The sequence below is a fragment of the Ochotona curzoniae genome, unplaced genomic scaffold, assembly GCF_017591425.1.
Source record: "Ochotona curzoniae isolate NIBS_2020 unplaced genomic scaffold, NIBS_Ocur_1.0 contig_908, whole genome shotgun sequence".
NCBI classification, from domain to species: domain Eukaryota; kingdom Metazoa; phylum Chordata; class Mammalia; order Lagomorpha; family Ochotonidae; genus Ochotona; species Ochotona curzoniae.
Window position 1 is genome coordinate 6,685,368 of NW_024466607.1, and position 25,708 is coordinate 6,711,075.

General features: G+C 56.8%; 1 protein-coding gene across 1 annotated transcript in view; it reads right to left on the reverse strand.

Annotated features, from left to right (window-relative positions):
• Nucleotides 1-154: 154 nt before the first annotated feature.
• FGD5 (FYVE, RhoGEF and PH domain containing 5) overlaps nucleotides 155-25,708 on the reverse strand; it is a 76,835-nt gene continuing 51,281 nt past the window's right edge. The window contains exons 5-22 of the mRNA XM_040995246.1: nucleotides 22,352-22,410; nucleotides 22,207-22,237; nucleotides 12,804-12,964; nucleotides 12,445-12,601; nucleotides 11,850-11,937; nucleotides 11,555-11,605; nucleotides 11,015-11,073; nucleotides 9,522-9,593; nucleotides 8,673-8,741; nucleotides 7,762-7,845; nucleotides 6,881-6,960; nucleotides 6,115-6,214; nucleotides 5,807-5,944; nucleotides 5,311-5,440; nucleotides 4,664-4,794; nucleotides 2,775-2,903; nucleotides 751-905; nucleotides 155-191 (exon numbers count right to left, since the gene is read on the reverse strand). Of these exons, the coding sequence (XP_040851180.1) occupies nucleotides 155-191; nucleotides 751-905; nucleotides 2,775-2,903; nucleotides 4,664-4,794; nucleotides 5,311-5,440; nucleotides 5,807-5,944; nucleotides 6,115-6,214; nucleotides 6,881-6,960; nucleotides 7,762-7,845; nucleotides 8,673-8,741; nucleotides 9,522-9,593; nucleotides 11,015-11,073; nucleotides 11,555-11,605; nucleotides 11,850-11,937; nucleotides 12,445-12,601; nucleotides 12,804-12,964; nucleotides 22,207-22,237; nucleotides 22,352-22,410 (1,731 nt within the window). The remainder of the gene's footprint in view (nucleotides 192-750; nucleotides 906-2,774; nucleotides 2,904-4,663; nucleotides 4,795-5,310; nucleotides 5,441-5,806; nucleotides 5,945-6,114; nucleotides 6,215-6,880; nucleotides 6,961-7,761; nucleotides 7,846-8,672; nucleotides 8,742-9,521; nucleotides 9,594-11,014; nucleotides 11,074-11,554; nucleotides 11,606-11,849; nucleotides 11,938-12,444; nucleotides 12,602-12,803; nucleotides 12,965-22,206; nucleotides 22,238-22,351; nucleotides 22,411-25,708) is intronic.

Sequence of the window (25,708 nt, forward strand, 5' to 3'; positions counted from 1 at the left end):
GAGAGGACCATAAATACTGCTGGTTCACTGATGAAGGGAGGGCAGGGCTAAGGCAAAAAGCTCAAACCCCAGGCTGGATCCAGGGGCGGTCGCAGGAGCCCAGCTTCTCCCAGGGTTCACATGTCAGTGTCCTCAGTCCACCCAGTCGCTGATGCTATAACACACTCGCGTCCTCCATGGCCTCTATCCACCTGCAGGACAGAAGAGACCTGCAGTGACCAGACTAGATTACTTGTTAGTTGCAAGTCAGGGACTAAGTCCTGTTCATCTCTGCTTCTCAGTATGTTTTACGTGTTTAGCAAATGGCTTGGGACACAGAGAAAACGTTTATGGAATCGATGCATGCCTGCACAGAGGCACCGTAGTACTGACACATCTGAGAAAGTGTTAGGGTTATCACCATGCAAACCTCAAGCGGGGTGCACATGCAGCAAGGTGGTGTGGCAGTCAAGTATCTGTATACACTGCTACTGCGCCCTACTTTCTCACACCAGGATCACCAGGAAATTCCTTAACCCTGACCTGACTGGCTGTAGTGGCGTGGGCTGGTGCCACTCTCCAGCTCCTTTATCATTTCATGACACCACCACTGTAAACGTGACACTTGACTGGAGTCTGCAGGCTCTTGCCATTAGGAACTGGTAGCTGTGCTATGGCTCAGAGAAACACGACAAAGGGGTGACTGGAGCCCCGATATCAGGTAGTGTCTTTGAGAGGCAAGGAGACACAGGCCTGGGGAACCCCTGGTACCTCTGAGCCGAGCTGGCATCCTCTGCCTTGAAGCTGTAGAACAGGGTTTTCTTGTGGTAGAGGTGAAAGACAGGCCCCCCTTGGCTGCTGCCCTCCTCCCTTTCCGGGGCAATGGTGAAGCCCAGCAGAGGCATGCTCTCCATGGCCACCTTGTCCTGCAGAGGGAAGAAGGCAGAGCCTGGATGAGACACCGCACCGCACTGCCGTGTCAAGCACTCAGCACTCCTGCCCCCTTGGTCCAAGATGCACGAAGAGCACCTCTGTGTGGCGCCTGCTTCGGCACTGCCAAGCGACCACCCTCCAACCTCCTCAGTACATGGTGCACTCCGACCTGCAGCAGACAGAAGGCTCTCTGGACATGGCAAACAGCCATCAAAGAAAACACTGGCGGTTATAAACTTCACCGGTGACAGGATTCATTTCTGGGCAGGCGTTTGGCCTGGCGGCTGACGCACTTGCATGGCACTCCGCATCCCTGCCTCTGTCCTCCACTGCAGCTTCTGCCAACGCATGTCCTCGTGGACAGTGCTGAGGGCTAAGTGGTTAGGTTCTTGCCATCCATGGGGCAGACCTGCACTGGGTTCCTTCCTGGAAGGAGCGCCAGTCTCAGCCATGGTCAGCATGGATTCACCCTGCCCACCTCTAGGGTCTTCTTTGCCTCTCAAACTAAAAATATAATTGACTGTTAAGAAAAAGAACAAAGAAGAGCCTGGTGTGGTAACCTAGTAGCTAACATCCTCACCTTGCACACACTGAGATCCCATATAGGTACCAGTTCTAATCCCGGCAGCCCCGTTTCCCATTCAGCTCCCTGCCTGTGGCCTGGGAAAGCAGTCAGGGATGGCCCAAAACCTTGAGACCCTGCACCCACAGGGGGAGACCCAAAGAGACTTTGGGCTCCTGGCTTCGGATTGGTGCAGTTCCAGCCATTATGGCCGTTTGGAGAGTTAATCATCGGATGAAAGATCTTCCTCTCTGTCTCTCCTCCTCTCTGTGTATCTGACTTTGCAAAAAAAAAAAAAAAAAAAAGAAAGAAAAGAAACCTGCCCGTCAGTTTCCTCCAAGTTGCCTTCTGCTTTGCAGGATCTGGAAAAGCTCTGCCCATCATGAGAAATCGAGCTTGTTCCTCCTTCTGGAGCCCAGCTTGGCTCTCTGGGCACCTGGGCTGGTCCCCTGCCATACCCTGGCTGCTCACCTCGGCATTGCCAGCTCTCATACAGATAACTGAGCCTGCATTTCCTCACTGTGTCCTGCACAGTTCTGCCTGAGGCCCCGCGAGAGGTGGGCCTTCTTGTCTGGGGCTCATGACATGGGCTCCTCTCTCAGGAGCACCAGCCTGCAAGGACCTGTGGCGTGATGCCCACTTTAGAAGCTGCTGGGGCTGCAGGCAAGCACGTGGCAAGCCCCTCTGCATGTTCAGCAGAGCTCACCCTGGCATAGGACCCCGCCCTGTCCCACCCTGGATGTGGAAGTGAAGGGTGCCTCCCCCAGCCTGCTTCTCCTGGGCCCTCAATAAGGACAAGCTCTCTGCCCCAGGTCGTGCTGCTGCGGGAGTGGGGGGGAGACAGCTGTCAAGGCTGGTTGGCCTCTAGAAGCCACCAGCTGTGCAGCCTGGAGAGAGGAGCCCCCTACATGCCCCCACAGGGCTCCCCAGAAGCAGGCTGACATCCACGGCTTTCTAGCCTGTGTTTTAGACGGCAGCTTCCTACAAACACTCAGCTCTACAGCAAAAACATAGAGGCATTTCAGGAGCAAGGGTGCCAGTGACCGGTTACCCTGGTGGAAGCAACGGGCAGGCGAGAAGGTGCCTCCTCCAGGCAGGTTTTGGGTGCCAAGCAGCCCGAGCAGAGAGCAGCACCCTGGCATACCTCGCTCACCCTGCACACCAGGCCCGCTGACCTCCTGACAGGCTGGGACCTGCGACTGCCCTGAGGACTGTCCCTGCAGGACACATGTGGATCCCAGGTGGGACCTCTGAGCAGGACCTCGACCCAAGAGACAGCGCGCGAGCATGTGTCCACTACCTCACTGGCCATGTAGGTGTAGAGAACTTTGCCTTTGATGACAAACCACAGCTTCTTCCAGTGCCGCTTGCCCTTCTTACACCGGCTGAGGTAGCCGCTGATGGCGGAGCCCTCCCCGGAGGCAGCCACCTGCAGGAGGGAGGCAGAGCGGTCAGCGCCCAGGTGGTGGGCACAGCTGAAACACAGCCAAGATGACACTGGATACTACAGGTGGCCTGCTGGCCCTGCCTTGCTACCTGATGCTCGGGCAAGGCCCATCCAGGAGCAAGGTCCGTGGTGGAGAGACCAGGGTTGTAGGCCACCAGAACCTCCTCCAGGGGTGCCCTGCTGTGGGAGGCCTTTCGGATCCTGGGACCCCTTGTCCCAGCTCTGGGCCCCCGCACCATGGGCTGTGGGTTCTTTCTCCTAGAATAGAGCCTCACACCCCAGCTTCTATCTTTCTCAAGGGACCTGCCTCCTTGCGCCGTTTACCGACAGGGCTTCCTGATGTGAAGGCGTGGAGTTGCTGCCTTAGCTCCTGGCTGGGGGCAGCGGTGACCTGTGACCCATGACCCGCAGCCGGCCACCTGTGCTGCTTGAGTGTCAGGTAACTGCCTTTCTGCTCCCTCGCCCGTCAAAGGGGGATTAGATGACGAGCCAGGTGTAGGGGGCCTGGCTCTCAGGAAGTCCCCCGATGTTGAATTTGACACTCAGAGCAAGACAATCAGGGTCTCAGAGTCATTTCACCCGGCCTCATTTTACAGGCAGGGATCCGAGGGACCTACTGACAGCCCTTCCTCTGCCCAGCACATGGTGCTGGGAGCTGGGCGAACTTGGATTTAGGGAGGGAATCTGTAAGCTGCTTAGGCACCAGGACACAAAACTGGCGTGCAGTTCTACGCCGACATCAGTCCTGAGAGTCAGCGTTGGACATAGGCCGAATGCCCAGGGTCAGAGGGCAGAACCTAGTGGGGAAGCTGTCCTCTCCCCTGAGGGGGAAGGTCAGGGGGATATGGGCTCCTTCCTCTTGGAGACGCTACTGAGGCCGCTGAATGCCGCTCAGCTGGTCACCTGGGGACAAAAGTTCCCCAGGGGCTGGCGGGGGCTGACCAGGGACCTGGGTTCTCAAACTCCCACCCGTGGCCTGCTCCCGCTCTGTGGGCCTGACTCCACTGACCTGAACCTGAATGGAGGCGTGGCTTTCCCCTGTCTGTAGCAGAGCCACGCCCTACAGAGTGGTGACACTCCACCCACGAGCCAATAGGAAATCATCTTTAAAAGAGACTCACTTGTCATCCATGGTCTCTTGGAAATACAATTTTTTTTTAAAACCATATCTGTGCTGTTTCCAACATAACTTTGGTGGACAGAACTGTGCCTGTGTTGGGTTTTCATCCGCTGGCATCCTTCGAACCTCTGACTACCTGCTACTGGTCCTGAATACTCGTGGGGAAGCGCCAGCTCTTCAGGGGCTAGAACAGACTCAGCCTGCTTCCCTTTGTACTGCACAGTCCTGAGTTCTCAGAGTCCCAGAGGGCTGATGTCCTGGGTCCACCCGGGAGGCCCCAGGGGGAGAGCCCAGTAGAGCTCAGTGGGCGTGAGGTGCCCTAGAGCTGTGCGCAGGCAGCTGGGAGCTACAGGAGGCGGGAGGTCACTGCCAACATCAGGGTCTACCCGACGCCAGCTCGGTGTCTTCCCTAGCATGCCTGGGGGCAGGTTAGTTCCCAAGAACTGTCCAGGATGTGGGGTGCCAGGCTCAGACCTTGCCCCTAGAATGCCTCCTGCTAGGAATCCTTTGTCCCAAAGACACAGGCCAGGCTGGGGCGGGGGCAGACCTGACCCTGCCACACCCAAAGGCTCCCCTCCCAGCTCCCCTTCCTCTCCCCTCCAGGCAGTCCTGCCCGCCCTACCTCCGTCAAGGCCGAAGGGACTTTCTTCTGCTTCTTGAAAGCCGAGGGGTTGATGCCATGAAAGACAGAAGAGAAGGCGCTGCCGGAGAAGCGAGCCGACGACAGAGGGAAGCTCATACTCACGGGCCGCTCTGTGTGGGGAGACCGCAAGCAGCTAAGAGCTAGCTAAGGGCTAGCAGGGGCGGCCGCACCCCTCCTGCGACGCCTGGGAGGGAAGGCTTTCCCAGGGCCACAGGCAGCTCTTCTCCAAGCCCTCGGGATACAAGGATGGGGCTGGGCCCCCGTGGAAGGAGGGGAAATGACATAGTCTTAGGCCCAGGGTGCACTTGCCCTTCTTTCACCAACTTTGCTTGGGTATGGCTGTGCCCCAAAGCCCCGAGTGCCCCTATGGTTGGCTCTGCCTCCGCAGGTTCCTCTGTCAAAGGCCCAGCGCCCCTTTACCCCAATCCACAGTCCCTCCATTACCCATCTGTATGCTCCTATCCTGAAGAAGGTCCCAGGGAACCCTCTGGGAGCACTGGCCACTCAGCCCCAGAATCAGTGCTTTGGAAAAGTGCCCCAGTGTGGACTCGAGCCTCTGTGTCCTCAGGGGCCGAGGACCACCACCCCATGCCCTGTGGGAAGGAGGCGTGCACAGCACAGGATACCTCTCATGAGGCTGGGGACCGGCCCGCCCCTCTTCTTCAGCTCCCCGAAGCAGCCGTCGCACACCTTGGCCATGCGGTCCTTGAGGTACTTCAGGGGGTACTTGTTCCGCGAGCAGTTCCGGCACACGATCTGCAGGCCCAAGGGGACCATGAGCCCCAGCCAACAAGGCAGACAGCAGGGGTCCTGGTTCTGCCCGCCCACCAGCCCACCAGCCCCATGTCCTCCAGGAGCCCCCAGCCCAGGCTGCCTGGTGTGCCCACAGGGACACCGCCACCCCTTCCTCTCTGCACGCCACCCCCCACCCCCCGCAAAGAAGCACAAACGTAAAAGCTGCCACGTGTATCCTGAAAACTTGATGGGGCCACGTGACGGGCTGCAGCTCGGGAGCCCAGGGTTCAGGGGGTCGGTGCAGCAGGGCCACTCAGGGCTGGTACAGTTGTGCCTAGCACGTAGCCGCTGCTGGCCATCCCTGACCCTCACTCCTGGGAGCCTCACCTTGCCACAGGCATGGCAGTGATGTCGCCTCAGGGTGAGGGAGAAATCACAGCCGCAGTTCATGCACATCATGACGTGGGTGACTGGCACCAGGGTGGGCGGCCTCTCCCCCAGGTTGACCCCCAGCCTCTCCCGGATCTGCAGCAGGGGAGACAAGCAGCAGGAGTGAGCAGCATGGCCAGGAGACAGCTGGCTGCAGGGGACCCCAGTGCTGGCAGCTTGCCTGGGTGGGGGGCAGGAGGTGCAGCTGGGCACATGGTGCTCCTGGCCGCACCAGGGTGAGCCAGCAGGCCCTGCTGCCTACTCACCTCCACACTGTGTTGGAATGCAGCCAGGGCCTGGGCCTTGTAGTCCTCAGGAAGGGCTCTGCTCAGACAGCCGTACCACTCGTCTCTCTCCGCGCAGGAGCTGTGGGCATTGCCATAATGAGCCATGCCGGCATGAGCTTTCCATGCCTGCTGCCCCGCCCACACACAGGCACCTGCCCTCTCGTGTAAGTGTGGACATGTGCTCCGAGGCCCACTTCTTCATAGGACATCCAAGACAATCCTCTAACTGTCAGGCTGAGATGAGGTATGTGAGGGGAACACCATGTTGTCAGCAAGGCACTGGGCAAAAGTTGGGCTATCAGGCAGGCGCAGGCGGTCCCCACACTAGGAGGGTTCTTGGTTAACTGGGCACTCTAAGCAGAGCTGGTAAGGGCAACCCTGTGTCCCTCCACCTTTCCACCTTCCCACACAGCTTTCCAGACATCTGTACATGAGAAGGATGGATGGTCTGTCTGGGCGCTGCAAGAAATCAGCAGCTAGGAAGAAATTGCTACTGTGTCCACTAGATGGCGCCCCCCACCCTGCATATCAGCACACAGTCTGCCTTGGGCCCTGGCTGGAATGAGGGTGGCAGAAGTCATGTCAGCATCACATGCACAGATTCTGCCGTTCCCAGAGCTTCAGTGCAGACAAGCCAGGCCAGCAGGAAGGTGATCGCCTGCTGACAGTGGTTCAAGGCCATACAGCAAGGACCAGACAGCACAGCCAGCCCCTGCAGGCTCCCCCCGCCACTGCCCCCACCCACCTGGCAGACAGCATCAGGCAGCACTCGGGAGTCTCGATCTTGAGGGCGTAGGGCACTTTCTCTGTCACAGGGCGGCTGACCTGGAAGACCCCCGGCAGCCCCCTTCAGAGTGGGAGCAGAGGCCTGTTCCCTTCTGTCTGTGATGGCAGAAGCCGTCCCAGGGACGCCCGGCTGCCCCAGGTACGCTGTGGCCACCCGACTCTGCCCCCTGGAGCCCACCACCACCTCCCACTGCAGTCTGCTAATTAACCTCCTAAAATCTCTTACTGCTGGAGAATCCCAGTGGTCCCAAAGCCTGACCAGGTTACATGGGGTGACCCACAGGGCACAGCAGCCGGGAGGGGTATCCCAATGGCTGTACCCGTGGATATGGTGGGGTCTACCCAGACAAGGTTGGGAGGCTATTGCTCAGAGGCCCTGAGAAGGCCAGGCTTGGAGACCAGCCACCCCAAGGAGGCACTCAGAAGTGGTGGGAGAGGGAGCTTTCAGCTGAGGAAGATGAGGACGTTCCGGAGACGGGCACCAGGCATGCATCACATGGATGAACCGCAGGTGTCACAGCACTTCAGGTGGCTCACGCCACACCACGCGTGCCCAGCCACAGGTGAAACCGCCAAACCCCTGCTTGCTGTCGCCTCCAGGTCTTTCTTTTCCTCCGCCTGGATTGTGCCCCCTTGCCCTATCCCACGTTGGGTCTAGTAGTACCCCCAAGGGCACAGATCCCTCTGTCCCTCCTTCCCTGGTCCCCTGACTGCCCGAGGCATGCCCTGGCTGCAGCCCTTGCCTGCGGGCTGGCTGCACTGGGTGATCTTGGGAGGAGGGCTGCTGCCCGAGCCTGCCTCAGGCTCCCCGCCACCCGCCGAGTGCCCAGCTCCAGGTACCTTCATGCCGCTCACGGGCAGCGAGCTCCTCAGGCGGTACTTCCCATCCTTCAAGGGGTAGGTATACAGGAGCATGTCGCTCATCTGGGGAGAGAGCGGCACAGGCAGGCTCGGCCATCCACCTTAAGGCTGTGCGGTCCCCTGGGCTCTGCTGCAGTCCCCGGGGCTACAGGGCACATGGCACCTGCCATTCCCCGAGGCTCCCATGGGGGAGTGTGTGCGCAGAGGCAGCATGCTGGACGCTCAGCGCCCAGGCACAGGAGGGACACAGTGCTCTCAGCAGCTCTGCGTGGTGGCAGGACCAACAAGCCCCACTGCGTCTACGCCTGGGACTCTGCCCGGCAAGCAGAGGCCACATACTGCCCACACAAACCACAGGGACTGGAAGCAGCCAGACGTGATGGAGCTGCAGTGCGCTCACATCTGTGCGAAGCTCCCAAGAGGAAACGGGCACTGCTCGCCTGCGTCCCCTGGGTGTGGCATAATGACAAAGGATGGACCCCAGGGAACCTGCCAGGGACAGTGCACCCAGGAGGGGCCTGCAGGCAGCAAGCAGCAAGGACTGAGTACCCCAGCTGGGTGACAGTAGGGGTGGGGGAAGGCCTGTCGTGACCTCTATGCCTGTGGAAGGCAGAGAGGCAAGCAGGAGATGGCCACACAGCGAGTGGCCACCAGACCAGGACCTAGCTGCCCTCCCATCCAGAAGGGTCTCTTACCCTCAATATAAAGTTCACCTGTGCTGCCTGGACAGGGTCACTGTGCTGGCTCCCGCTACCCACGGGGACACCGCAGCCTGGGATGTGGTGGCTGCCTGCACCCGGGTCTCCTCATGCCTGAGGCTCCGCTCTGTTCCTCCCTCCTGCCTTGGTCATTAGCACTAAGGGAACTCACAGAACTCGGGGCAGACTTACCAGAAACAGGTGCCGGGGGTGTCTGTTCTTACCAGTGACCTTGAGCAGCGTCCCTTCCTTGAGGAACTCCTGCAGGGGACAGAGGCGGACAGCTGTGTCAGGGATACAGAGGTGGCAAGTTCAAATCATGGAGCCTCGCAAGGAACAGGGCAACACCAGGGCGCGCCCAGCTCAGCCCACGCCGAGGCGGCCACCTAGTCCCACCATGACTCCCTCCTCCCTGTGTGCCACAATGAGGGATCCGCTCAGACCAGGGGGCCTGAAGGTTTGCTCAGTCAGCTGTGGCTATGGACAGTGGCTGGGTCCCCTTCACTCTGAAGGACTCAGCCAGACGGCTCAGAATGAATGCCCAGACTCACGGGCCTGGCCAGAGCCTGCCAAGGACTGCACCACAGCCTAAGAGGTCCTGGTCCTTGCACACACCCCACCAACAGCCCTGGGCACACCTCGCCCACCTCTGCCTCCCTCCTGACCCTTGGGAGTTACGACCTGCCACAGCCACTATTTTTGAGCCAAGTTGTGTGTGTTTCCATAAGAAAGTGTAAAAGCAAAGAGGTGACTGAGAGGACCAGGCTGTGTAGGACTGACTGGAGAGCTTCCTGCCGACTTTCCTAGCCAGCGTGGACTCAGCAGGCTTGGTGTAGACAGCAGCACAGCATCCGTGGCACCCCACTGCACCCCACGAGTACAGGCAAGCCGTGCAAGCCAGGGCAGGCAGCCGGAAGCTGCAGGCAGGAGCCCGCACTCTGCTGCCAGGCCTGTCTGGTGACCCGGTCCAACAGCGAAGCTTACCGGCACCTCATGCCATCCGCCCCGCTCTGCCCGGCCTGCAGTGGTGGCCGCACTTACCCTTCCTGGCTGGAGGAGATCCCCTTGGCCTCGCACGCTGTGCTCAATGTGGACCAGTTTCTGCAGGTTTTCCTGCGGCCAGAGTGGGAAGGGAGGGGGAGACGGTCAGGGCCCCCTCAAGGGTCCTGTCTCTGCCATATGGGAGGTGGGGTGCTTCTGCTTCCCAGTGTGCCCAGAATGGCCTCATCCAGACCTCAAACTCCCAAGAATGGTGGCACTGGGACTCCAGCCTCTGTGGACTGCCAGGCTGGTCTCTGGGCCTGCCGCCTGCCTGGGGGCCACGGGCCTGGCCACATCTGAAGCTCCTATTTTGTCTCTGGGCCCATGCTCCTCTTATCACCCACTGCTAGGTCTGGAGCACCCCAATTTCAGTGGCTGGGGACCATCTGCTTTCTTAAGACCTCATGGTTAGAAACACAGGTGCTCAAGCCACTCGCAGATCCCTCATGGAGCCACCCCAGGGTGCACAGAGCATACCTCCACCCCTCGGCAGAGCCACCTGCAATCCTGGAAATAAGAAACCCCGCCCCTACACAGGTGTCCCCCGAGCCCGACACTGGGCCAGGCCCCACGGGCACGAGGTGAGAGCTGTGTACAGAGAAACCAGCCGGAAGGTCTGTACCCCCAGTCCCTCTGCAAATCCTGCCCATCGGCAGCTTAAGGCACAGCTCCCTTCTCCAAACCCTGCACCCACCCAGCACCAACCACCCAATGTCATTTCTGCCCAGGACACCCTCCCACCAGAAACTGCTCCACAGAGCTGCGACTGACTGCCTCAGGGCTGGGCTTCACATCCAGCCACCTTGCCACCTGCTGCCTCTAGCACAGCACAGGACACGGGGTCCTTCCACTCGCCCCATCTGAGGATGGCCCACTGCAAAGGCACCCTGTGCCTCTGCCACAGCGAAGCGGAACATGGTAACACATGGGCTGCCATCACCCCCTTTTCTAGGCCTGAGGAAGGCATGCCTAACTGCTCCCTGCTCACTTTCGCACTGAGCTAGGACTAAGCCTCAGAATCCTTTTCAATGGAGCTCTAGCACACCCACAGCTTGTTGCACACACGGCACAATGGTGACCACACACATGGAGCTGGTATGAGCTGGGTGTGAGATAAAGTCTGTGACCCTCAGCAGGAATCCAGGAAGCACCTGCTGAGGGTGTAACACGTGCAATCTCCAGTGGTCTGCCCCCGGGGCCCATGAGGAACGCCATCTCTTTCACACAAACGCCGCCCGGGGAAGGTCTGAGCACAGAGTCCCTGTGGCTGCTGTGTGTGACCTTGGACCACAGCTGGGCACGCCTTACCAGGTTTGGGCTGGCAGGGTATGCCAGAGAGGCCTAGAGAGGGACACACCTGAGGTCTCACCGCACATCAGGGCTGGAACCCATGGCTCTGTGCCGTCCCCTAGGGCAGGAGGCAGGGCACCACGGGGCAGGTGGACGGATCCCAGGGCCTGCCCACGAGGGAAGGGGCCGGTGGCTGCACTCACCCCTTGTTCCATGCTGTCGTTGGCGCGGTCTGTGACTTTGGAGATGAGGGTCAGCGCACCTGGAGAGGAAGGCAGGCAGCCGGGTGCGTTGGGGAGGACCAGCCGGGCTAGCACGGAGATCTTCACCTCTCCCTGTCGGGTTCACCCCTGTCCTTCCCTGTCCCTCCCCCACCACTGTGGCAGCGGGGCCTTGGGGGCACTGCCTCTTCCTGCCTCAGTGTCACAGGTTCCAATCCCGGCTCTTCCTGCCCCCTACAGTGCTGTGCCTCCATCGCCCCGGCTGTGCACTGCACAGTATAAAAGGGATGCCCCAGCCGGCCCTGGGAAGGGACAGTCACACAGGACCTGGAGCCTGGGGTGTCTGCGTTCTGGGGACCCCCTTCTCTGCCTCAGTGCCCCCATTCCTCAGGGAGCTCCTGGGTGGGAGGGAAATGGGGCTTCTCTCCGGAGACTCGCAGGTATCACACACGAGGCACAGCCCGCACAGGGGACTAAAACAAGGCCAGGCCTCCCAGGCCCCGTGGGCTCACGGCGACTTACCCTGCGTGGCATCGTACTCGGCCGAGTCCGGGCACAGGTTATTTAAATAGTCTGCAGGTGGGCAGAAGCAGGACAGGGAGTTAGTGATGCCCTTCCGGCTGTGCCGCTGGCACCTCTAGGCATGGGAAACGGGTGTGGGCAGGGAACCTGGAGCTTGTGCAGGGCTGGGGTGAGTCTGCTCCCACAGTGTCTCCTCTGCTGCCTGGCCTGTTTGGGGGCCCTACCGCCCTCTCCTGCCCCGCCCGCCCTCTCCTGCCCCGCCCGCCCCTTCCCACTGGACTAGCTGCAGGCCCACCTGTGAGCAGCACTTGGTACTGGAAGAGGCGCTGAACCACCCTCAGGAGCCGGTGTTTCACGCTCTGGCTGCCGCCTTGCTGGCTCTGCTGCCACCAGAGAGGGAAGCGGAGGTCCTGTCAGCGACCCAGCTGTCCCACCCCAACTTCTCCTCCAACTTCAAACCAGGTCCTCCACCCCATCCAGGAAACCCTCCCGGAATGCCCCAACCCTGCTGAGGGCCATCATGGAGCTGGCCTCGTCCCTGCCCTGCTCCTGATGCTCGTGACGCAGACATGCTCCCATCTGGTTGCGTGGGACCTGGGTCTCCAGTTGGAGGGCTGTGTCGGGCACTTCTTCAGCTCTCCCCACCACCTTGTCCCAGACTGAGGCTCCAGCCTGGTTTGGGACAGCAGGGTTGCCCGAGGCCCCAGCCTGAGGCCAAGGCTTCCCAAAGGGCCATCCCTTGGCACACGGGAAATGCTTGAGGTTCTTCCTCTGAGTCCCAAGCCTCAGACCTCCTGACACACCCCATAGGTCTGCGACAGGTCCCATGATGCCCAGCCCAGCCCAGCCCTGCACTCCTCCAGCAGGCTGTCAGAGGACCAGGGACCCACCTCGAACTCTTGGATGGCAGCCGCCAGCTGTGGGGCACGCTGGCAGCTCTCTGTGAGCAGGCCCAGGTACCTGTCGAACTGCAGGATGTGGGCAGCGTGGTGGTCAAAATCCTGCTCCCGGGTCAGGAAGACATTGGCCACTTTCTGCTGGACCTCCCTGTGCATTGGGGGACAGGGCGCAGGAGCTCAGCCTGAAGTAGGCCAGTGTTAGGAGCCCTGGGTGGGGAACTCGGCCCAATGCCTGGTGCTGTTTTACTTTGGGGGAGACCAGCAGTGCATAGGGCAGTGCTGGTGGGGGGGGGCATCCCTGCAAGACTACAGGGGCTGGGGGCTGGCTGGGCCCAGGAAGTGTCACTTACCAGTCAGACAGCCGAGCCTGTAGCTCCTCCAAGATGCCCTGATGAAGGTCAAGGATGGCAGGGAGTTCGCCCAAGCCCTGCCTCAGCTCCTTGTGGGCCAGTGGGTCTCCACTCTCTTGGTCCAGGTCATCCAAGACCCTCAGCACGGCTCCATGGAAATCCTGGAAGCCCAAAAGACCCATGAGCTGTGGGTTGCTGGGGCTGGAGAGATCACTCCCGCCTGTGGCTCGGGGTCCCGGCCATGTCCTTCCTCCTGCGAGGACACGCCGTGTCTGTGCTCTCTCATGACCCAAGGCTAGAGGCTCATGGGCTACACTGTCTCAAAACAAAGCCCAAAGCCACCCCAGTCCCTGACAAGGCTGATGATGTAAAGCGATTGCACCACACTGACAGAAAATCCAGAAAGGATACGACGGCAGGCGGCTGAAGGGCAGCTGGTGCCCCAGGACACCACATCCCACGGGGTGTCTTGGGTTCTAGACCCGACTCTGGTTCTGATTCTACCTTCCAGAAAACGCACACCCTGAAAAGCTGCAGCGGGTGGCTCGAATCCTTGGGTCCCTGACACCAGCATGGGGGAGCCGGACTGAACTGGCCTGGCCCCGTGGGTGTGGGCATCTGGGGACTGAACCAGTGGATGAAGGCTCTCTAATAGTCTCTTTCTCCCCTTTCAAATCAATAAAAAAAAAAAAACAATAAAAAATTTTAAAAGAGAAGAAATACCAATATGTCAAGCATCCTCAGAAAGAAATGCCAATATGTCTGGCATGGGGAACTACATACAACTTATTTCATTTTTTACCCTTCTTATCTCTTTTTCCTAAAAGTTCTCTATTGTTGTTCATTTTATTCCAAAATTAAAACAAGCATAATAATCAACACTGAGATGATCACATCAGATTCTTTTCTCACTGGAAAATTATCTTCAAATCCACTGGATTTATCTTTAAATTCACCTGCCCTTAGAGGCACAGCTCTGTGTTTCTCCTAAAACTGCTACCGTGAACTTCAGAGCCATTTGTGTCAGGCAGACCGCAGAGCCGGCCGCCTCCACAGCCCGCAGGACGGATGGTCTCTCTTGGTCAGGGGTGTCCCTGGTGGGGAGCCCTGCACCATGTGAGAGAGCGTGTTTTAGGGCTGGAGGGTTCTCACTACTTGATAAGTCATCAATCAAAAATGAGGAGGTGGAATGAGGCCAAGAGGAGGGGCAGCCCCTCCCGGGGAAGTCTTCCTGGTCCTCACTCAGTGAGGGAGAGAGATGGAAGGTGATAGGAGAGAGGGGCAGGGTGAAGGAAGCAGGTGGGTTTGAGGCAAAGCAGACCAGTTGGTAGGAAAGGGAGGGATGGAGAGCAGGAGGGAGAGAGGCAGGAGGAACGGGGGCTGGGAGCGAGACCTGGCTGGTGAGGCAGGGCCTGAGCGCATCGCATCGGTCCCCAGCACTGTCCCTTCAACACGGGCAGAGACGCAGGTGCCCACACAGGACAGCAGGCACAGGGCTCCCACAGGGCTCAGCTGCCCTATCTGACCATCTGCCACTGTGATCTGCTCTGTGGCTCCCCAAGCTCACAGTTCCAAGGAGGGAGGCCAAGCTGCCTCCTGCCTGGCCCCAGTCCTGCACGACCCAAGGTCCCATCGCCAGGCCCCGAGACTGTCAGCGGCCGAGTCCTGAACACAAGCATGGATTTTCTGGAGGGAAGGCAGGTTTGTCTCTTCACAGAAGTCACATGAAAGAACTCCACCTCCATGAATGAGCGCATCTCCAGGGTTGTTGTTGTGAGGTGGTAGGTTAAACCTCTGCCTGCGACGTGAGCATCCCATATGAACACAGTTCAAGACCCAGATGCTCCCCTCTGCTAGTGCACCTGGGAAAGCAGTGGAGGATGGCTTGATCCCGTGGTAGCATTGGGGGAGAAGATGCAAGCAAGCTCTCCCAGCCATAGGTTCACTTCCCAGGTGCTCAGAATGGCTGGGGCTGGGCTGGGTCCAAGCCAGGAGCCAGGAACACTACCCAGGCTCCCACACGAGTAGCAGGGACCCAATCATTCAAGATATTCCCACTGTCTCCCAGGGTCTACACTGGCAGGAAGCTGGAGTTGGGAGTAAGAATCAGCAATCGAGCCTGGGAACTTGGTGGGGATTCAGGCTAAACACCCATTTCATAGTTCTTACTGGTGCCAGGATCATTCTGAACTGGAGGGAAGGTTTCCCACTTGAGCAGGAATTTCCAGCCACACATGGTGTCTCCCTGAGGGTCAGGCCCCAGCCCCTGTCTCCCAGGGCAGCGTCCACCTTGGTATGCTGGGAAAGGGAGAAGGTAGCTGCCACGTCCATCCGAAGGGTGCATCATGCCTTGTGTCTGGTGCAGGGCAGGTCCTCTGCCTTCTGCCCCTACACCAGACAGCTCTCCCCTCTCTTGGTCTCAGTTTTCTCATCTGTGAAGTGGTACAATAGTCCCACCAGAGACAGCACGAGGCTGTGGGGTTTCATCCCCACCATCAAAATTGCTTTGCAAGGGGGCTAGTACTGTGGAATAGTGTGTAAAGCCACCATCTGTGGTGCCAGTGTTCCATATGGGTGCCAGATCATGCCCTGGATGCTCCACTTCCCACCAAACTCCCTGCTAATGGCCTGGGAAAAGCAGTGGAAGGTGGCTCAAATGCTTGCACCCCTGCCACACACATTGCAGACCTGAAAGAAGCTCCCTGCTTCAGCCTGCTCTAGCTATTGTGGCCATCTAGGGAGTGAATCGGCGGCTGGAAGAGTCTCTTTTTCTCTTGCTCTTTCTCAACTAATTTTCAACTAAACAAATCATCTTAAAAAAAAAAAAAACCACCCCCTTTGCAGACTATAAACTGCTGCTCCAGTGAAGGGCAGTCCGCTCACCTGCACTTCTGCTTTTCACAGTGTTACTGGGGACCAAGTGCAGTATGAAAATGTTAGATGGAAAATTCCAGAAACAAACAATGCATGAATTCTAAATCCCATGAAATCCCATGTGGCCCTGTTCCATCCCAGTAGGAAGTGAATCATCCCCTTTGCCCAGCATATCCATGTTATACCCACAAGCCACCCTTCAGTTCCGAGGCAGCCTGGGAGACTGAATGCGGTGGTCCCGAAGCCCCTCTGTAACAAAGGCCTCCAACGCTGGTGAGTGGCAAGGTCAAAGGTAAAAGTTCTCAACTCAGTTGGGACAGAGTGGGCCAGCCTCCTGACATTTCAACGAAGACCAACAGTGGCCTAAGCTCCTTCCCTGCACCCCGCCATCTGCCTCCTTATACAGCACATGATGTCAGGATGCTGTCGCCCCCTCCCTGGTCCCAGAACAGGTGTCACAGCACCCTGTCGCCCCCTCCCTGGTCCCAGAACAGGTGTCACAGCACCCTGTCGCCCCCTCCCTGGTCCCAGAACAGGTGTCACAGTGCCCTGTCACCACCCGCTGGTCCCAGCACAGGTGTCATACTTACTATAAAGTATGCTAATTCATCCTAATTTATGACCAGTTGTTGCTAATCTCTGATTGCACCTGACCAAGACATCACCTTGATCTATGCACACAGAAGCTGTGCCCACAGTGCTTGGTGCTGTCCGTGAGGTCAGGCATTCCCTGGGGCTTTGGGGATGTTTCCATGGGTGGCAGTTGGTATGACCCCTACGTCACAGAAAAGGAGAGGAAGTCCTGGAGGAGCCTCTGCCCATGGGTGAGGGAAAGACACGGCCAAGGGCGGCATTCATGTCACACTCCAGGAGCTGGAATTGTAATCGCTCCGCATGTTGGCTGCTCGTTCCTAATTAATCTTCATGAGTCCACCCAGCCCTGCCGGGTGGATGGCCATCACCAAGGTTACTCCTTTCAGATGCAGGAGCAGAATCAGAACTGCCACAATCACCCATGCCTCAACTCCACCAGCTGCAGGTGCCAAGTGCAGGGGGCACCATCCGCCACCCCCAGAGGTCCCAGGGGCATCCTCACAGAAGCCCTCAGCCCCCACCGTGGTTTATAGACTCAGTGCCTGCTCTGCACAAACCACAAGGGGAATGTGGGATCAGCAGGGATGTCCTGGGACACAGGGGGAGCAACAGGCAATCTCAGCAAAAGAGCCTGTGCTGAGACAGGAAAAAGCACAGGGTGTGTGGCAAAGCAGAGGAGAGCCCTGGGTCAGGCCTGGGAAAGCCACATGGAGACCATGGATACATGGACTCAAGGCGAGAGCAATCCAGCAGGGGGTAAGTCTATACTAGAAGAAAACAGAGAGGCTGGGGGGCACTATGTGTGTGTGTGTGTGTGTGTACACAGAGGCCCCCTATAGGAAGTGCACAACATGTGTATGTGTGTGTGTGTGTGTGTGTACACAGAGCCCCACATAGGAAGTGCAGGACTGGAGCAGGATGATGCCAGAGGGCCAGGCTGAAGCCTGCATATGAGTACCTGGTTCTTCCCCAACACTTTGCTGAGTCCCTGCTTCAACCTCACAGGCCTGCCCTGTACAGGCCAAGGCCTGGAGAATGCACAACCCTTGTCTTCCTGTAGGGGTACTGATGGGACCTTGGGTCAACTTTCACCTTTAAGGGAGTTCAATTTTCTTTGCGAGCTAAGCAATACTTCTTTCCCTCATCTCTGTTTCCCAGCACCAGGCCAGGGGGCACTCCAGAACCACAATGTTTTCTGTGGCTGAGCACACATACACGACGCTTACATTTGTGTCTCATTTTGTCCTTGCAGCAGTACTACTGGGCTGGTTATGTCCACTTTCCAACCAGGGGCCTGGGTCTAGGGGTGGCAAGGAACTTGTCAAGGTCATCAGAGCAGCAGGACGTGAGCCCAGGGCTGCCAGACTTGGAAGTCTCAGCCCTCTCCATCACTCTGCACCAGAGTGGGGAACCTGCTTTCTCCCAAGGGCTGTTTGAATACTCCACATCACTTGTGAGCCACACAAAACTATCAAATTAAAAACAAGCTTGCTATAGGCTTGCTGAACGCCAAGTCCCACTTGCAGTTGCTTCGGCAGGGCTAGACCTGCTGATTTCTCAGGCCTTACACAGCCAGTGGGCTGATGTTGTCTTTCTAGAAAAGGGAGATGACTTGTTTGAGGTTGAGGAGCTAGGGTACTTGCAGAGGAAGTAGGTACCTTGCACTTCCTGGAACCATAATGCTCCCCTAAACCCTCTGCTGAGTGTCTTGGGTCACATCACACCTCCCTTTCCTGGGCTGAGCTGCAAGGTGGCCAGGATATCCTTCCAATAAGTGGTCAAACTGCCAATGTTGTGGCCAAGATAAATTGGACTTACTGAGATTCCATTTGGCCACAGGCTGGCCAACCCTGGCCATGACCCATTCACGTCACCATCTTGCCTTGGCAGGTCACAGGCTGACTCAGAGGCATGACCTCACTTGGCTTGGCAACTCACTGGAGGGTCCTTTGGAATATTGAAAATTATTCTCTGCAGGGCAGGCAGGGACTACAACAAGTACTAATCATGTGAAATAAACAGGTAATGGACTGGACTTCATGTTAAAAGATTCACATGGTGAGGGCAGTGTGGCGTTGCAGAGGGTTGAACCACCACCTGTAATACTGGCATCCCATATGAACATTGGTTCCAATGCCTGAGAAAGCAGTGGAAAACGGCTTAAGTGGGTGGGTACATCTGGAAGACTATACCCATGTGGGAAATGCAGACGGAGTTTCAGGCTCCTAGCTTTGGCTTGGTCCAGCCCAAGCAAACATTTAGGAAGTGAACCAGTGGTTATATCTGCCTCTCAACTGCCTCGCCAGAGGATGGAAAGTAGAACAGGTTGGACGAGCAAGTCTCCTGGCCAAGCTTTGCAGCATGTTCCTAGGCCTGTGGATGCACTAGGGTGGACTCCGTTAACTAGTACACCTTGGAAAGATTTTCTCAACCCTGGAGCAACAAAACCAATATTGTCTTAGGGTTGTTAAAACCACTTAAGTAACACCCCTGAAGCACTCTTCCCTATGACAGGGTCTCTAGGGCACCATCAAAGGACCACCCTTCATCCAGGGCTGCTGATGTAGTTTGACAGCAAAGAGCAGCCTTCTCTCCCTCCTCCCCTGCAGAAACAGGAGAAAAAGAAATATTGAAACACGCGTCCCACCCATCTTCCTCCATACCTGATCCTCACACCCTAATTAAAGGCCCACAAGGGTATGCGTCCCTCTCAATCATGCAGACAATATTAAAAATTAACTCAAAATTGATCAGAGATATAAATGTAAGTACTGACACTATAAAGCTTTTAGGAGAAAGCACAGACATTAATTTTTGTGACTTGGGGTAAGATGTTCTTAAATACGACATTGATAGCACAAATAGCAAAAGAAAAAAAAACAAACTTCCCTGAAATGAACAACTTCTGTGCTTCAAATAATCATATCCAGAAAATAAGGACAGCCTAAAGTTAAGGGAAAAAAAAAAACCCTTGCAAATCATGTATCTGACAGGCCCCTGGTACAGAATTACAATGAAAGGACAAACAACCCACCTCCAATCTGGGAAACAAACATCTCCAGAGATAAACTGTGCAAGCAACCAAGAAGGAGAAGATGCTTGCTGTTGTCAATCATCAGGAAAATCCAAAGTCAGAACCACAGAGAGGCACCAGCACTGCGCTGTAGCCGGTAAAGCCACTGCCTGTGGTGCCGGCATCCCACACGTTCGCCAGTTCCAGGCCCAGCTACTCCACTTCCAATACAGCCTGGGAAAGCAGCAAAGGATAGTCCTTGGGCCCAGCACCTGCATGGGAAGCCTGCGGCTTTGGCCTGGCCCAGCAACTGTGGCCATTTGAGGAATAAGCCAACGGATAGAAGATCGCTGTCTCTCCTCTCTTTAACTCCACCTTTAAAAAATAAATCTTAACACACACAAGAATCCACTTCCATCCACCCAGAGAGGCAGTAATGGGCCTCACAGGAAGCAGAGACCCCAGGACCTCTGACTGTAACATGACGTAGGTACAGTTCCTGTAAAGGCTAAAGACACGACCTAGCACCTACACCCCCGCAGACACCCAAGAGAATGGAAAACATTCACACACGGTGTTCACTACTGTGTTTTCAAATCAGCCAGAAAGTGAGAAGAAGCCAAATATTCTCGAGGTGACAAATGGATAAACGAGCGGAGACGCAGTGATGCAAGGAAATCTTACTCAGCCGGGAACAGGAAGGGCCTGGCCGTGGCCGTGGCTGCAGATCACGCTCGCATACAGGAGGTCCATCATGACAGACCATAATATGCATCAGTTTGCTTATGTGAGACACTCAGAGTTGGCAAAATACAAGACAGGTGGTGGTCTGGTACAGGGAAGAGGCGTGGAGGATGGAGGAGAGGAGGGGCAGAGCAGGACGCAAGGGTCCATGGGGTGATGGGACTGTTAAAAAAAATCTTAGCGGTGATGGCCTCCAGCTTTGCTCCAGCAGTCAGTCCAGGCAGCCTCCAGATACCTGGAGCCTGGGGTGGGGAACCAACAGAGCTCAGAAATGCCTTTGAAGTCCTAAATTAGCATGCATAATTAAAATACTTCAAACATGATGCATATTTAACAGTGGACTCCAAATCACAGGTTACTCTGACTTAATTTATTTAACATATGTATCTGGAGCAAGACAAGGCCCTTGGAAACTCGGCCTCCCACAGGATCAGCCACCTGCTGTGTACCTGGCACTGGGTCCCAGGGAGTTGCCTGCTCAGGCATCTTCCTCGCAACCAAGGAGAGGGCAGATGTTGGTGTAGATGTTCCAGGCTGGAGTCCAGGGGGTAAATCCCTCACCAATTCTCCCAGGTGATATTGAGGCTGCTGGGCGGGGGTCCCCACTTGGACCCACCTGGCCTCCACTGTGCTGGGAGCCCCCACTCCTCTACCCTCACCCCTCTTCCTATGAGGGTCCTGAGGGCTGGGGAAGAAGGGGTCATGCGACTGTGGGGCTCGAAGCCATTCTGTGCTTGTGAGGAACCCTAGGACCAGAGGCAGCACAAATCCAGATGTTATCTTGGTCCTGAGACCTGGCAGAACTGTTACATCTGACCCTGCTGCTCTCTTATTTCTGGAGTTATTTTATGTGAAAGAATGACTCCCAAGCTACTTAAACCACCACAGTAGTTTTTGTCTCCAGTACTCACATAACAGTACTTCACTGACAGAGAATTATTATGGAAGGTTTTCATAGTGGATAGCATTTTCCAGAAAAAACTCTTACCAAGTCATCAGATAAAACACCCAGCCTGGTGGCCATGCTGCCAGCCCAGGAGTGAGGGAGACAGAGAGGAGGATGGGAGGAGGCCCCTGGCTGCCCTGGCATTGTGGGGGGATCTCACCTGGGGGCCATGGGTTGGCAGAGAAAAAAGCTGCCACGTGAGTGTGGGCATGAGTGGCTGTGCACACCAGACCTCTGGAGTCTGTGCCCGCCCTGCCCCCACAGACGCGGCTGCCCCTGCCCTCATGGCGACACCAGGTCAGTGGCGCCTGTTGTTGACTAAGGCCTGTTTGGGGCAGGGAGCTCACATGACCCTGCCCTGACGTGCTCCTAGGGTAGGTGGGGGAACCCAGCTAGTTCACGACAACAGTGAATTGAGTCAGGGGTGTACGCTGGGCCCCGGGCCGTCTTAGGATGGAGAGTGACACACAGCAGTGCCAAGCCAGCATTCAGCTCAGCAGGACGGCTGAACTCAGGGTGTCCCTCGGGGCGGCCTGCCCCCACATGGGAGTTACTTCTTGTGCTCCAGACAAGCCTTCAGTCCTGACTAGGCCACAGCCCAGTGGGTCCTGCCTCTCCCTCCTTACTCCCCTCCTACAGCAAGGGTTGGAAGACACGCCTGTCAGCCCGAACGCAGCCCTGTGAGCCGTGACAGGGCAGTCCCTTCAGCCATGCGGCCCCCAAATCTGTGCCCCCCCCCCACTCCTCTGAGAGACCAAAGGATGGCTGGGAATAATTATTCCTGTGCTGGGATGACCGGGAAAGCTCTGAGTTCCCACGGCTGTTCCATTATCTTCTTGCAACCTCACACACACACACACACACACACACACACACACACACACACACACGCACGTGAACCTATACTCTCGGCAGCACCCAGACCCAGGTCCGGGTCTTTTTGCCTTCCTCACCAACAGGGCTGAGGAAACCTCCAATCTCCTAGAAACAGCTGGTCTCCTCCCACCCCACCCCCGTAGCCGGCAGGTTACACCTCACAGAGAGCCCCTGCTCTCCACCTGCAGAAGCCAGGGATCAGGAGACACACCTCCCAGAAAGAACCTGGTGAGTGCCTGGCGGCTGCCACACCTGCACCAGTGGAAATCGCCTGTGTCCCCAGGGCAATCCTGCCCCTTAGATCCTAGCCCCGTAAGAAGGGGATGGCTGACGGACAAGCCAAATGAGAAACTCACCAGATGCAAGTGCTGCAGCATCTCCACATACCTGCAGAGGCAAAGAGGGGTGCGTGTGCATGAGCTCCCCTCCTGTGGGAGCCGGGAGGGGGGAAGAGGCTCTGCTCACAAGCTCAAGGCCACAGGCAGCCGCCTGGGGACTCACGCTTTCTCCGAGGACAGCAGTTCCTGTGCGATGGCAAGAGCTCTGGAGTGTCCTTCCACCTGCGGAAGCAAACAGAGCAATGAGCAGGGGCGGCACTGATATGGGTGGCAGAGAGCAGACCCTGGCCACGCTCATAACGAGGAGGCAGCAGGGGTCAGCACGCTGCCCAGGGCAGGCGTCTGGTGTTCCTCAGCCTGCAGCTTGGGCTCATTCCTGAGTGGTCAGCCACGAGGCCGTAACCTCTGTGCACCTTCCCTTATCCACATGGCTCCCAACAGCCACTAGCCAGAAGGCTGCTGGGCTCATGCTCCGTCAAGAACCCCACAGCAAGTGCCACCCTTGAACACCTGTGGTTCTCTGAATGAGGGCTTGGGCCTGTGCCCTTCCCTTGGGGTCTCTTCTCCCTCCTCTGCCTGGCTGACTGCCAGTGATCCTTTAGAGACTGTGCCTTGGCACCACCTCCTCCAAGCAAGCCTCTCCAGATCCCTGTCAGTGGAATGCTGGTTAACCAACCCCTCTGAGTGTGCCCTGGGGAGCATGCAAACCTCACCATGCATGGCCAGCACTTGCTGTCTAGCTCTCCTCTGTTGGTTGCATGATGAATCAGTGTTCTTTGTACCGAGTAAGTGCTTGAGGGCAGGCTGGCACTGGGAGTCGAGCGCCAGCTAGGACGCCTGTGTTCCACCCCAAAGCAGCGGGCTGGAGTTCCTGCTGCACTTACTGACTTCAGCTCCCTGCCCGTGCACCCCTGGGAGGCAGCAGGTGGTGGCTCCAGCACTCGGTTTCCACCCACTGGGGGAGACCCAGACTGAGCCCTGGAAACCTGTCTTTGGTCTGGCCTGGCCTCGATTGCTGCAGGTGGTTGGGCAGTGAGCTAGCATATGGAGGCTCTCAGCGGTCTCCTGCCTCCAGCTGTTACTGGATGAAAAAAAAAAATCTTTTAACTTCTCTATGTCTCAATTTTCTTCCGTACAATGGGCACAGAAGCACAAGCCTAATGCTATCTAGCACTCAGACAGACTGTGAGTTCAATGAGCAGATGTCTCTACGTACACAGAAAAAAAACACGGATTTCAATCTAACCTGCAACGGTGCTTGACACAGGATAAATGCCACAGAAACCAGCCTTCGTTGCCACGGCTGGCTCTATAACTGAGAGGGTGGCAGACAGAGCCATGTGTCCAGAGGAAGAATGGTTTCATTTGCTTTTTAGTCATAAAGCCAATGATGTAATTGAAGCTACATAAAGCGGCAGTGCAGTGGATGCTATAATTAGCAAAGACTGTTTTTAGCATATTGCAAATGATTTAAAACAGAGGGACACTTTACAAGAAGTTCTGTGGCAAACAAAACTCTCAAACTCCAAGTGTAACATTACAGAGCGCAAGACACTCAGAAACATCAAGGAGCGGCCACATTCTAAGCCGGTTACTACTAATACTGGCCCGGCACTTACGTCACTGGGTTTCAATGTACGCCTCCTGGATAGGAGAATCTGTTACTGCACCCATCCTTTGAGTCAGGACACAAACCCTTCCCTTCAAGCCAGGACACAAGGCCTCCCCCGGCACTGTGCATGGGACCATAGCCCATCGCACTTGTAACCATCTCAGCTGTGATCATGTCAGTGGGACCAGTCTTATACCACAGTATGTGTTGGCTGCAGAGGCAGTTCATGCCTGCAACTGACTGATGCAAAGACGTCATAAAAAAAAAAAAAAGACCGATCCGAATAAAGCAAAGGCCTCTGTTGCACACTGAGGGCCGCCTCACACTCCCCTGGCAGTAGCAGCCAAGGCAGCGGGAAGCCAACAGACCCAGCAAACGTGCGTGTGTCTTGGGGTCCCAAGAACACCACATTACAACTGACTGCCTGCCCTCTGTTCATGGGGTCAAAAGTTCTGTCCGACCCCCATCCTGTCCTAGCCTTGGAACCTCCTCTGCACACAGGAATAGAACCCACTTCATGAAATACCAGTTAGTGTATGCTGAACTGCACACGCACCCAGTGCTCACACGTGCTTTTTTTGTTTGAATCTCTTCCCCTGTTCCCAACAACTCTTGTGGTAAGACCCTATAGGTGGGCTGATCTGAACTGCTCAGAAATCTAAAATTTCCTGAGCATGACGCTGGCAGTCAGAAAGTTATGCAATTCAGAGCGTTTTGAATTTGGCTATTTCCAGATTAGGGACACTCAACCCATGAAGTCTATGCCAAGATTCCCAAACTGGAAACACTTGTGGTCCCAAGCATCCCAGGGATTGGTCACTCCACCTGTAGCACCATGTTTATTTCACGGATGAGGAATCTAAAGCACCAATAAGTATCCTTTGTCCAAGGTCATTGCTACTGAAGTGTCCGAGCCCAGAGCAGAGCACACGCACCCAGCAGCCAGCAATTCACACCTTGCTCACGGTGGATAGAGGGGGTCACTCTGAGAAGCACCTGCTCCCTGTCTGCACAGGTAGGCCAGCAAATGCCCAGCCCTTCAGCAAAGGTGCAAAGCAGAGCTCAACTGGAGGACAGCAGGCAGCGACCGTGTTCTCTGAGCTCTGGGCGCTATCGTGGTGCCACTGTTACAATCTGCATGCCAGCAGGCACAGACATTGAGTAGGCTCTGAGCACAGGCCGCTCTGCACGTCCCCTAAGCCCCAGCTGCCAGACGGGCAGACTCGGGGTGGGCCATGCGGGCAGTTCTGCTGCAGTGACGGCCCATGATGGATGTGTCTCTGCCGGACGGCTGAGGAGGTGGCCCAGCAGGCCCAGCACTGGGCTTTCCTCAGGAGCTGCTCCTGGGCGTGGCCCAACTGGGCCATTGAACGTCGATGTTTGTTTAACCAGGAAATGAACTCCGAGGTTGACGGCAGTGTCCAGGACAGACTTCTGGGAACAGGGTTCCTCCCAGGAGCATGGGGCCAGGGAGGCCGGGGCCCGGCGCTATCGCATTTCTCAGACTCAGCTGTGGGTGTTAACGGCCGGCAGCCGGCGGCCGAACCTGTCCCCTGGGTTTCCTCCCCAGGCCCTAGGCCAGTGAGCTGTTCAACCCATGGCTATTCTGGGACCAGGGCAGGGCGAGGGGGGGCGGTCCTCCCTCCAGGGGACCTCAGGGTTAAACAGGGGGACATAGAACAACCTGGTGTTGTCTCCATGCTTCAGTCTCTCGAGTTGTCAAGTGGGCATGTTCTGCCTCCTTCCTAGAATGTCAGGTTCTAAGATGCCATCTGAGAAACTGGGTTCCCATGAGGTCCCCTGAATATTCCTCTTTTAGAGTTGACCAAAATCACCAGCAGCAGCACCCAAGGCTCAGAGCAGGGCACCCAGCTGCATTCCTAGTACTTATAAAAAGTCACACTTCTA